Here is an 11878-nt window from a genome sequence, read left to right as displayed (position 1 = left end):
ACGGGAACTTTGCTTACGGCTCGTGGAAGCATTGCTTGCGGAAGCTGAAGTTGACCCTCAAGGCTTTGATAACGCCTCGCGAGAACTTTGCTCACGACTCGCGGAAGCTTATCTTGTGGAAGCTGAGGTTGACCCTCAAGGCTTTGATAACGCCTCGCGGGAACTTTGCTTACGGCTCGCGGAACCATTGCTTGCAGAAGCTGAAGTTGACCCTCAAGGCTTTGATAACGCCTTGCGGTAACTTTGCTTACAGCTCGCGGAAGCTTATCTTGTGGAAGCTGAAGTTAACCCTCAAGGCTTTGATAACGCCTCGCGGGAACTTTGCTTACGGCTCGCGAAGCTTTTCTTGCGGAAGCAGAAGTTGACCCTCAAGGCTTTGATAACGCCTCGCGGGAACTTTGCTTACGGCTCGCGGAAGCTGAAGTTGACCCTCAAGGCTGAAAACGCCTCGCGGGAACTTTGCTTACGGCTCGCGGAAGCTGAAGTTGACCCTCAAGGCTTTGATAACGCCTCGCGGGAACTTTGCTTGCGGAAGCTGTTTATGCAATCCGCGGAAGATGCTCGTGTGTACCGCGCATGGTTATGCGGTCTGAATCGCGGGTCGTGGTGCGGACGCTGGAGTATTTGACATGCAGATCGCGGTTCTGACTCGCGGGTCGCGGTGCGGACGCCTGAGTGTTGACATGCGGACCACGATGACCGCTATGACGGAGTATAATTGCCGGGCGCGCATGCGGCCCGCTATGGTGGAATCTAATCGTCGGGAGCTCGCATGTGGCCCGTTATGGCGGAGTTCGCTGAAGCCGTTTACGTATGACTGACAAGCTTCTCTGACCCACTGTGTATTCTAAGCAGGTGAGGACGTAATAAATTCTTAGAATTAGACAAATCTTGGAATTTATTAGAATTGTACTGTGATGCTTTATTTTTTCATATAATATCTCCCAAGGATACTGACATACCCCATGTGCATTTACCAGAACTTTTTTATTTGGACCAACTAAAGATTAATATATTAAAACTAGTAAGAAGATAGAAAAAATACAACATCAACATACCAAACAAGAAAAGACATCCAAATACAAAACCAACCAACTTTGAAAATAAGAAATACTTTTCAATTAAAACACTCTTCTCATTACCAACCATATGAGGATTTCGAGTCGTACGAAACCTTTTTAGATATTTATGAAAAGCAAATCCTTGTAGATATTTGAATCTATTATATCTACTTTTTAGCCTTCACAGATCGGGAAATTATAAATGCATATTTTTAGAGATTTTTATATCTCTTTTAATAGCAGATGTGGACATCGAATACAGATCTGACGAAAATTGTCACAGATCTAAAAGACTTTAAGCATCCACATCAGATAGGTTTTATGAAAAACCAAAAGATCTGAAAGGATTTTCAGATCTATAAGTATGAAATGTGATAATTTCTCTAACGAACTCGGATCTGAAGAAATCAGAACTAGATCTGGCATACATCACTCCGTAAAAACTCAAATCTAAGAGTTTTTCCTCAAAATTTGGTGGTATTTCTTCTTGTATACTTCCAGATCTGGATTTCTTTCTCAATAGATCTAGAATATTTGATGATCAGATCTGAGAACCGAGATGAAAAACAAAGAGTGATTCGTTGTCGTGTCCACACGGATGACGCCAATGAAGAAACATGAAATGGATCCGGGTCGGATCCATGTCCAAGTTCCCCGGTCTTTAAGATCAACGAACCACCGCCTTGATCTTCTTCTCCGGTTGCTCAGATCTGCCATAGAAAAGTGGGGGTGTGGAGGTGACTGCTAAGAGAATGAACTCTTGTTTACAGACACAAAAATATGTGAAAGTCAAGGGTCCAAGAGAAGGTCATTTCAATGAATGATAAAAGCTCCTTATATAGGGACTCTATGGCTACCATCATGAACCCTAACCTTTATTGGGCCATGCCCGGTTTGGGGTTACCTTCACAAACCCCAGCCCAATGGTCTTAATTAGTAGACAATAATAATAATAATGTAATAAACATAATACAAAATGTAATAAATAAAGTATCGTACCGGGTTTGACGTACCATACACCTACAAATGGGTATGTTTGTGTTCGTTTGTTTAACCATTATTGAACACAAATAATTAACCATGTTCTGTATACACCAAGATCTTTAATTTTATTCGGTCACAGGCAGCGTCATCATCATCATCATCATCATCGTACTCAGTATATCCCACCAATAGCAATGCTATGGTAGGGTCTGAGGAGGGTAAGATGTAGACAGCCTTACCTCTATCTCATAGGGATAGAGAGGCTGCTTCCGGTGAGACCCCCGGCTCGATAGTAGTTTTGAATCAAGCCTTGGACATAAGACACATAACACTCAATCATCGGGACACCGGCTGATTGGTGCATGTGCCCTTGTCTTTCGGCTATCAACGCCACCACATGATGCCTGATTAACCTTCCGCCACTTTTAACGTTATTTTCACGTGACTAGCAAAATAACGTCAAAATTAGTGCAATTTTACTTTTGCCCACCCAAGGGTTCACACATATATACATTATATGTGCGCACCGCAAGCAGGGCGTACAAACAGACAGCGTGTCGTGTTTTAATATTTCTTAAAGGGCTGGAGATACAAACAGACATCACTCTTCAAATGTGAGGCCAAGTGCTTTTGGCCACCACAAAATAATGATCAAATTTATTTATTACATTTGAAAAGGTCAAACTCTGTATGCAATGAGTACAATGTTGCACACTTTGATATTTACAATTGCATTACAATTTTGATTACGAAAAGTCAACCTAAATAATTGATTTTCCATTAAAAATGGATTACATTTTTTGTAAATTAGAATCGGATAATAAGACATCAAGCACTACAGGTGCATGATTAATTTCAGTTCTAGTTCTGAAAAGTCAACCTCAATAGTCAAACTTTGTATGCAATGAGTAAATTAGAAACTGAACATCAAGCGTTCAAAAAACAATAATTGCATCACAAGTCATGACGCATTTTCGTAACAAAAACAACAATCGCAGGTTTGTTATATAGGAAATATGATTTTGGAACAATTTGAAGAATGCGAAAAACAAACACGTAAGCTTTCATAACATGGGCGTACATATTTCCGTAACCCTGCTAGGTTGACAACACTTTTGTGGGTATTAGTATGCTGCCCTCATGCGAGAATAGGATATCTGGACATCAACCATTCAAACTTCGTATGCAATAAGGAAACTAAAGGGAAGTTCCATCCAATATATCACGAGAGGATGATAAAATTAAATTAATGTGTATTGCATTGCAACTTGTCGCCCCTGCAGAATTGCACGGGTTTCCTACTAGTTATATTAAATATATATGTTAAATTGGAAGGTCGGTGCCCTCTCACGTTTCTACTGTTCATTACTTTGTACGCTTTATGTGTAGTACATTATGCACTGTTGCTAGTACAATTGTTTATTGCATGAATCTATTAATGTATTTTTTTATTTTCTTCGCTCATTAGTGTTCAGGTTTGTTTTCCACCTATTTGTTGACTGGTGTTCCTGGGCAATCATCAGTTTTGTGAATAACTCATCAAGAAAACTATAGGATTTTTATCGGACGAACACCGATCGGATAGAAATTGATGGTTCTTAATGTATGCTCCCTTTGTTGGTTTCTTCAACATGATGATTTCATCGTTTCTCTCTCTATATTCATCGTATCCCTCTCACCTGAGAGATCAAACACACAAACCGGTCAATCGAATTAGGTAACTCATCAAATATTTTGTTTCAATCAGGTCATCATGGATCGATATCCTATTTCTAGCTAGAACATCATGGAGCACAAACCCTTCAATCGAATCCAGGTGATGTTTAGAACATCAATACTTAAAATACATCCATGATCATGATTGTGTTGAAATCATGCAAAACAAATTCTATTAATCATATCCCATCACAAAGTAACACATCAAGCCATCAATATTTCTCATACAATCTCAATTACAATAGCATAATATGGATGGACCCTCTTTTTTTCTTTTTTGGTTCTAATAGTATACAAATTCAACTACCAAGGACCAATATTCATTCATTCAACAAATAATCAATACGAGACCAACCCGTTGTTCCGATCGTTTCAAGTTGGTTTCTTGTCCGTTGTAACCCCGACAACAACATTGCTTACCTATATCATCATAAAAATGTTTCAAAGTTAAAGAAGTGTAAACCTTGATAGAAAATAATGAAATAAAAAGATTAGGGAAAAGAAAATACCAGTTTCCCGTTCTCATCAACCGACATGGGATTTTCAACGACAACAGTTTGAGTATGCGAAGGAGGCATTTCCTGTAAAAGAATATGTAGCAAATTGTTTCAAAAGCAGGTGAATATGTTTTGATATATATTTTCTAAAAAGACCTATTACAAGACGAACCCATTTTGGTCAAAACCCATTTGATCCGAACCAGCTTGATACTTTTTAAGAGAAAATATAGCTGATGAGCCCGTTTTGAAATAATTTTTTAAAGTAGCCGTTTTAAGGCGAACCCATTTTGGTTCCCATTTTCATTAGGCTTGTAAACAAACCGAACGAAGAGTGTCTGTTCGGTTAACTTACCAAACAAACAACCGAGCACGAATGGGTTTCCTAGTTCGTGTCCGTTCGTTAAGAAAATGAACATGTTCACGTGCGTTTATGATAGTTCGTTAACTGTATAAACAAACGCTTCATAAACATAAACGAACAAACATGGATGAACGAAGATAACTAAGCTAAAACTAGTTAAAAGTAATGTGAAAAACAATGTGTTTGGCCTAAAAGGTTTTAGAACAAGACTAAATTGTCACGATCCCAAAAAATTTAAACGAATATATTAACGAAGTTAAACTGACAAACTTTAACAAACGTAAACTACCGAACATAAATAAATAAACGAGACGTGTTTACCTTCGTTCATTTAACTAAATGAACAAAATAATTTGTTCATGTTCATCCGTTCATTAAATAAATGAAGATAAATGAACGTACCACCAAAACGGTTCACAGACTATTCACTGAACATTCAGTTTTTAAACCTAATGTTGACCTAAACCAAACCGATACTTTTTAAAACCACCCTTTTTGGCCCAAACCCATTTCGGCCAGACTGTTTTACCAAACTTATAGCTCACTATACATGCTTATAAAGACGCAGCTGAAATGATGTAAAGCGTGAATTACAATCTGCTTGCATTTCATAGTTTTTCTGCTGTTTCTAGTTAAATAAATAATTTTTATTTTCTTTTTGCATTTTATCAAGTACACTCGTTCACAGACAACCCTATTTATAAATCCTTGGAAGAAAAAAAAGCTCAAAAGAAAGAAACTAACTGTCGAAGAAGATGGCATTGAGACCGGAACGGGAACCCTTCCGTTGCTCGTCTGTAACCAAAAGTATATATATAATTCAAATATTAGTCAAGTATTAACTAAAAAGTCAAACCATGCACTTGTTCATTACAATAAGTTTTCTTCAACAACTCCAGATAAATAACTGTAGACTTGTAAATGAACCAAACAAACACAAATGGGGCATGTTCGTGTTCATTTGTTTAACTTAAACCGAACAAACAATCAAACACGAACAATTAAAGGAACAGGGTTTTCTTGCTCGTGTTCATTCGTTAAGCAAAATAATTTGCTAGTGTTTGCTAACAACATATTTGAACGAACATAACTGAGCTAAAACTATTTTTAAAGAAGTGTTGCACTTAGGTTATTATAGCTAGGTTAAGTTGTAATGGACCAAAAAATACAAATGAATAATATTAGCGAACTTAAACATAAAAAAATAAATTAACGTAAATGAACGTAAACGAATTTAAACGAACGATTGCGACATGTGTTTGTTTGTTCGTTCGATTTCATTTAACTAAATGAACAAAAAAATTTGTCCATGTTAGTTTGTTTATTAAATAAACGAACTTCCTGCCAAATGGTTCACGAACAGTCATTGAACATTCAGTTCGTTTACATGTCCATAAATAAATAAACTAATGAGTATGAAAATAGTAAAACAAGATAAAATAAAAAAAAGAGAAAATACAGAAATATGGGTTATGTTTGTACTCACATTGACATTTGTAATGTAGTCACAGACTGCGCATTTAACAGATGGAGCACCAAATGGATACATCAACATTGTTCGGCAATTTGCACAACTCACTTGAGCCAGCTGGTTTAAAACTTTTAATAAATGAAAAACAAAAACACTTAGAAAACAATCAACCTAACTAAAATAATAAGATCTGTAGAAAACAAATTAACCTAGATTACTAGAATCCTAAATAAGTTAACGTTCCAGCTGGATTTTTATATGTAGTTTATATCTGAATCTAATTAGAAAATAATTCAACACAGTATCAACTTGGTATATTTAATAAATGAACAAACATAAACAATTTAATTTTGTTCATTTAGTTAAACGCACGAACATGAACACATGTCTCGTTAACTCGTTCGTTTATTGATGTTCGTGGGCGTTCGCTCATTTAAACTTTTTTATGTTCGTTAGTTTACGTTTGTTTGAGTTTGTTCATATATGTTCGCCAATATATTCATTTAAATATTTTGGCCTTTACAACTCAGTATAGTTAATTAGTTTTAATAACTTTGGCCCAGCACATTGTTCCTCACATTACTTTTAACTAGTTTTAACTCAGTTATGTTGGTTCATTTACATTCATGAACCTTTCATACATACCATTAACGAACAAACATAAACGAACACGAATATCTTCATTTTCTTAACGAACGAACAAAAATAAGAAAACCCATTTTAAATAACTTTTCGTGTTCGATTTCAGTTGAAGTTAAATGAATGAACACAAACATGCTCCATTTGGTTCATTTTTACAAGCCTAGGGAAACCTCACGGCACCACTAGTCCTGCTAATTCGTGGGACAGGTAAATTGCAATTCAAAGTACTTGAGAACAATTAATTAATTCATACGGTTCCCAAGTTTTATATATACACTTAAAGATCCTTATAAAGAATCTCATAATGATATATAATTCATGTACGAAAACCTGGTGCAAGGTTTACAATATGGCAACATGAGCATCTAACACTTGTAGCACCACGTGCATACATTAGCAATGTGCGACAACCTCCACAGATCAGTTGGGCCATTTCCATCCCTGAAACGTTAACCAACGCTTATGATAAGAACAAAAATAATAACAAGTATAATGTGATATTTATTTGGCCTTTAGAAGGCACAAGAAGAAAGTATTCGTGATTCGATCATCATAAATACCCTTTTATACATTAGTAAAGAAAATCTTTTTGAATTATATCCTATTTAATACCAGTAACTGTATTGTCATGATGATGACGAGTAGATAAGTAACCGTAACTAGAAAGTTCTAGAAGAAGAAAATGTTCCATTTTTATGTGAGATCCTCAAATGGAAAAAAGTGCAATTTGCAAGTGACGGGTGAGTATCTTGTATCAAATTATGGTCTAATACAGCATTAAAAAATGAACTACACATTTTGCATAAAGATCATCTGGAAAACAATGCAATTTACAAGCTACGGTGAGCTAAACATTTTGATCTTAGAGATCGTCGTATATACCCTTTAACACAAAAAATAAAAGAAATCTTTTGGAACCAATCAATACAAAAAACTTTATGTAATGATGATGACGAGTGAATATGTAACCTTAACTTGAAGGTGTTAGAAGAATAAAATGTTCCAATTTTCTTGGAACTTCCCTAAATCGAAAACAATGCAATTTGCAAGTGACAATGTGAGTATCTTGTAACACATTAAGTTTAGTATAGCATAAAAAATGTACACATTTCACATAAAGATCATCATATATACCCTTTAACACATACAAAATAAAGAAAATATTTTCGACCCAATCAATACCATTAACTTTATGTAATGATGATATGTAAATTTAACTGGAAAGTTCTAGAAAAAGAACATATTCCAATTTTCATGGGACTACAATAAATAGAAACAATGCACTTCACAACTGATAGGTGAGTATCATGTAATACAATAAGGTTTAGTATAGCAAAGAAGAATTACACATTTTCATCATAGCAACAATCAAAATCACCCAAAGTTGGTTATCATCTATCATCTCAAACAAAATTAACAAGCCTTCAATGTTGACGATAATTTCCTAGCAACCCACAAGACGGTGGAGATTGTGTGGATAAAGCAAGTTCGCCAAATCCATATATGTTCGTATATCTATTATTGTTAAATGGGTTTCTTAATGACCAAGTTGGGGTTATTAGGATTTTTTGTTTGTTGAGTTGTTCGATAACCGATTTTTGTGCGTTTTCGCTTCGGGTCTGATCACCTCGTTATTGATTCAATTCATAATACCACAACATATAATAACTTGTTAACAACAATACAACCACCAATCAATCAAAATTAACTGTTGGAAATCAGGACCAAGAACACGAACACGGAATTTGAACTCAACCATGATCGACTCTTTCTAATTATCATAATTCTTGACACACTTACGGTGACCCTTAATCGATCTAGTTATACCAAAATAAACCATACTGATCATACTCAAACTAAACATAAACATATGCAAACTCAAAACTCTAATATCTAGTCATTCAAACAACTAGACAAACATAGCAATGACAGAACCAGAAACCGACGAAACCGAGCCAACAATTGGTTATCGGTTCTTTTGTACCCTCGATTAACCGGCGAACCAATCATATTTTCATACATCTCTAACTTTTATACCTGTATTTCATGTTTTATACCGACCCCATCTCATGTACGTATACCTCCATTTCATGTATTTCTAAGTAAAGACTTTAGCGCAAGTTTGGTTTTGGTTATTAACCGATATAAACCAAACTAAACCGGAAACTAACAAGATAACCGAAAAAATATAACCAAATAACCGAAAACCAAATGGTTAATACTTAATAAAATAGATTAACCAACGAGTGATGACTTCAGTTTTGGATCCGGTTGGTTGAGGTTAATAAACGAACCGTGCACACCCCTAAATCAAACTATTAAACCGATAAACATACTATTCTGCATGACTTTCGCACATTGACAAATTAGGATTAACTTCCAATAAAAAAAATTCAATTATACAAATTAATCAAATAACATGACAATTAAACACTTAAATCAAATAATCTTATCTTATCTTACTCTTTTAATAAAGTAAAATAAGGAGGTTTAGTTGTCAAGCCCACATTCAATTCTAGCCTAATTTTCCCACCTAATCTTCTAATCTCTCATCTCATTCATCCTAGCTATCCATGGTCATGGGTCAAAACCATTTTGGCAATTGGGTTATACGGAAATTAAAAGTAACATATTGATTGTAGATCAAACAAGTAGATATATAAAAGTTAAACAAGCAGATAATAGCCAAGAACAATCTTTTCCCATGGACACTATATGCTGCATTATCCAGAGTAACCGGCAGACGTGATCTAAAATTGTTAAGTTAATATTGGATGACGATGGGAATACATGTGATAAAACAGAAAATGTTGAAAAGATTTTTCTCAAAATTATAATTTAAGATTCTAGACGTGTTATTGTTTGTACTATCTATTTCACTTCTTTTTAACCTTTAATTTTGTTCATTTATTTCAAAAACAAACATTTTTATCATTTGTACAAAAGCCAGTTATAATAATATTATTATTACCTGGAGGAGGAACAGAAGTAACAGTATTACACAAGGCACAGCAAACATTAGAAGCTCCTCTAGGGTAAGCTCCTCTAGGGTACAACAATATGCTTCTGCAACCACTGCACACTATTTGACTCTGCATATTTCTCACACCACCTGCAAATCAAATTTAGCCGTAAATTCACAAAACCCACAAACAATTTCGCAAATTTAACCTCAAATTCCCAAAACCCACAAACAAATTCGCAAAATTAACCTTAAATTCACAAGACCCACAAAGAATTTCGCAAATTTAGCCTATAATTCACAAAACCCAGATACAATTTCGCAAAATTAACCTATAATTCTCAATACCCACAAACCAAATTCCATAATTTCCGATTGAAATTGGTATCATCGGAATCGCCGATTAACACGATTTAATGAATTAGGATCGAATTGAAGGGGTTACCTGAAGCAAATTGACGGATCGAGATACCGATTTGTGGGTTAATTTGGTGATTAATCGTGAATTTATGGGTTAATTGTTGAAAATTCAGAAATAATAATAATAATCGGATTTGGTGATTTGGGTGTGTTTGGAAGAGAGCGTTAAATCGTTGATTTGTATTTTCTTTTTAGTTCTTTTGGTTTGATGGTATTTAATGTTTAGCCCCGTAACTTTTCTTTTCTTTTCTTTTCTTTTCTTTTCATGTGTGTTTAGGAACTTTCAAGAGTCAACAAACGACCTTCCATCTAAGAATGAGCAAATGGTACTGGGTACCGGTACTCAAACGAGCATTTCAGTACCGGTATCAAGTTTTGGGAAAACTCATATCAAAATTTTCATAATCAGTACTGGTCAGTGGTATTTACCGAAATATTGCCTACAGTACACATACCGTAATGTACTAACCAAAAGTTTTTAGTATCGATACCTATACCAAGTTTTTGGGAAAGTCGGGATCAAGATTGTCAGGATCGATGCTGATCGGTACTAAGCTCAACTCTAGTCATCAATCGAATTTCAAAGGGATTTGTGTCTTTTTTTTGTTTTTAGTTTGATGTTGTGCTTTTTCTTCCTAGTTGTGTAATTAAACGTTTTGTGGTTGTGGTGTCTTACTTCTTGCTATTGTTATTTGGTTAAGGAAAATGTGACTGTTGGTTGTTGGAAGCTTAAAGAAGTGCTTTAGTTGCAATTATTTGGAAGTGAAGTACTTGGATTTAGATAAATACGAAAAGAACTGTTGTAATCATACTTTTTTATTGTGGTGCTTTTATTGTGATTATTTGGATACACATAGTATTTGATTGTTGGATGCTTCAATGGTGCTTTTATTGTGATTATTTGGAAGAAAAACTCTCGAATTTGGATTTAGTGTGTGTTATAGCTCGCCAAAGGGTTGTCAAAGGATCACGACTGCCAACCGAGGGGAGGGGGGATAGGGTTATGATCACCATGGCAGGTGAGGGCATTTGGAATGATTCATTTAATTTTTTATAGATTAATAGTTAATAATATAATCAATTATTTCACTTCACTTGATGATTATTTTGCTTATTCCACTCACATATCACATAACACTCTCTAGTTATTGGGAAAAATGAAAACACTTTTGCTAGCTAAGCGCTTATGTGACGCGATTTGGCCCTTTCACATTACCATTTTCACCCCTTCCATAACATAAAGCTTTAAATAATCAAAGACAAAACCGTTGTAACCAAAATTTTTTACCGGTATCGAAATTATAATTATCTACTTAAGCTTTTTATATATCCTTCATTTGGCATGTGGCATTAGTAATTGCTAAAGTTAGATAGATAGGTCTTTCGTACAACAGTGTTTAAGTGATAATGTTGTGATATATTACACGTCCTTTCGTATTTAGGGTGTGTTTGGGATTGCTTAATTAAGTGAAAAGAGACTTTTTGTTAAGTGACTTATTAACTTATAAATTTAATAAAATATGTTTTAAAAAAATGTTTTAATTAGCTTATGTGTTGGTGAAAATCAAAATGACTAAAGATGACACTCTTTTTTAAAATGAGTGTAATGGGTTTTGAGGGTTAAAGGGGTGTAATAGATAAATCAACTCATTAAGTTAATAAGTTACATATTCCTAACTTTTCAAAACTTATTTAGTTTGTCTTCTCCATAAGTTAAAATCTATAAGGCCTTATGGTTTGCCAAACACCTTATACACATTA

General features: G+C 34.8%; 1 protein-coding gene across 1 annotated transcript; it reads right to left on the bottom strand.

Annotated features, from left to right (window-relative positions):
- Positions 1 to 3905: 3905 nt before the first annotated feature.
- Positions 3906 to 10290, bottom strand: LOC143622636 (protein LSD1-like). The gene is made up of 7 exons (XM_077093725.1): positions 10143 to 10290; positions 9707 to 9847; positions 7066 to 7176; positions 6109 to 6221; positions 5367 to 5417; positions 4271 to 4342; positions 3906 to 4181 (listed from the first exon to the last, which is right to left on the bottom strand). The coding sequence occupies exons 2-7, from the start codon at positions 9831 to 9833 to the stop codon at positions 4134 to 4136; spliced, it is 522 nt and encodes a 173-aa protein (XP_076949840.1). The 5' UTR covers positions 9834 to 9847; positions 10143 to 10290; the 3' UTR covers positions 3906 to 4133.
- Positions 10291 to 11878: the final 1588 nt, after the last annotated feature.

This window comes from Bidens hawaiensis, unplaced genomic scaffold (assembly GCF_021521415.1).
Source record: "Bidens hawaiensis isolate Kalapana, Puna unplaced genomic scaffold, B.hawaiensis_p1.1 tig00003237_1, whole genome shotgun sequence".
Taxonomy (NCBI): Eukaryota; Viridiplantae; Streptophyta; class Magnoliopsida; order Asterales; family Asteraceae; genus Bidens; species Bidens hawaiensis.
Note: the sequence above shows the minus strand (reverse complement) of the source record. Positions and strands in the feature narration are given on the sequence as shown.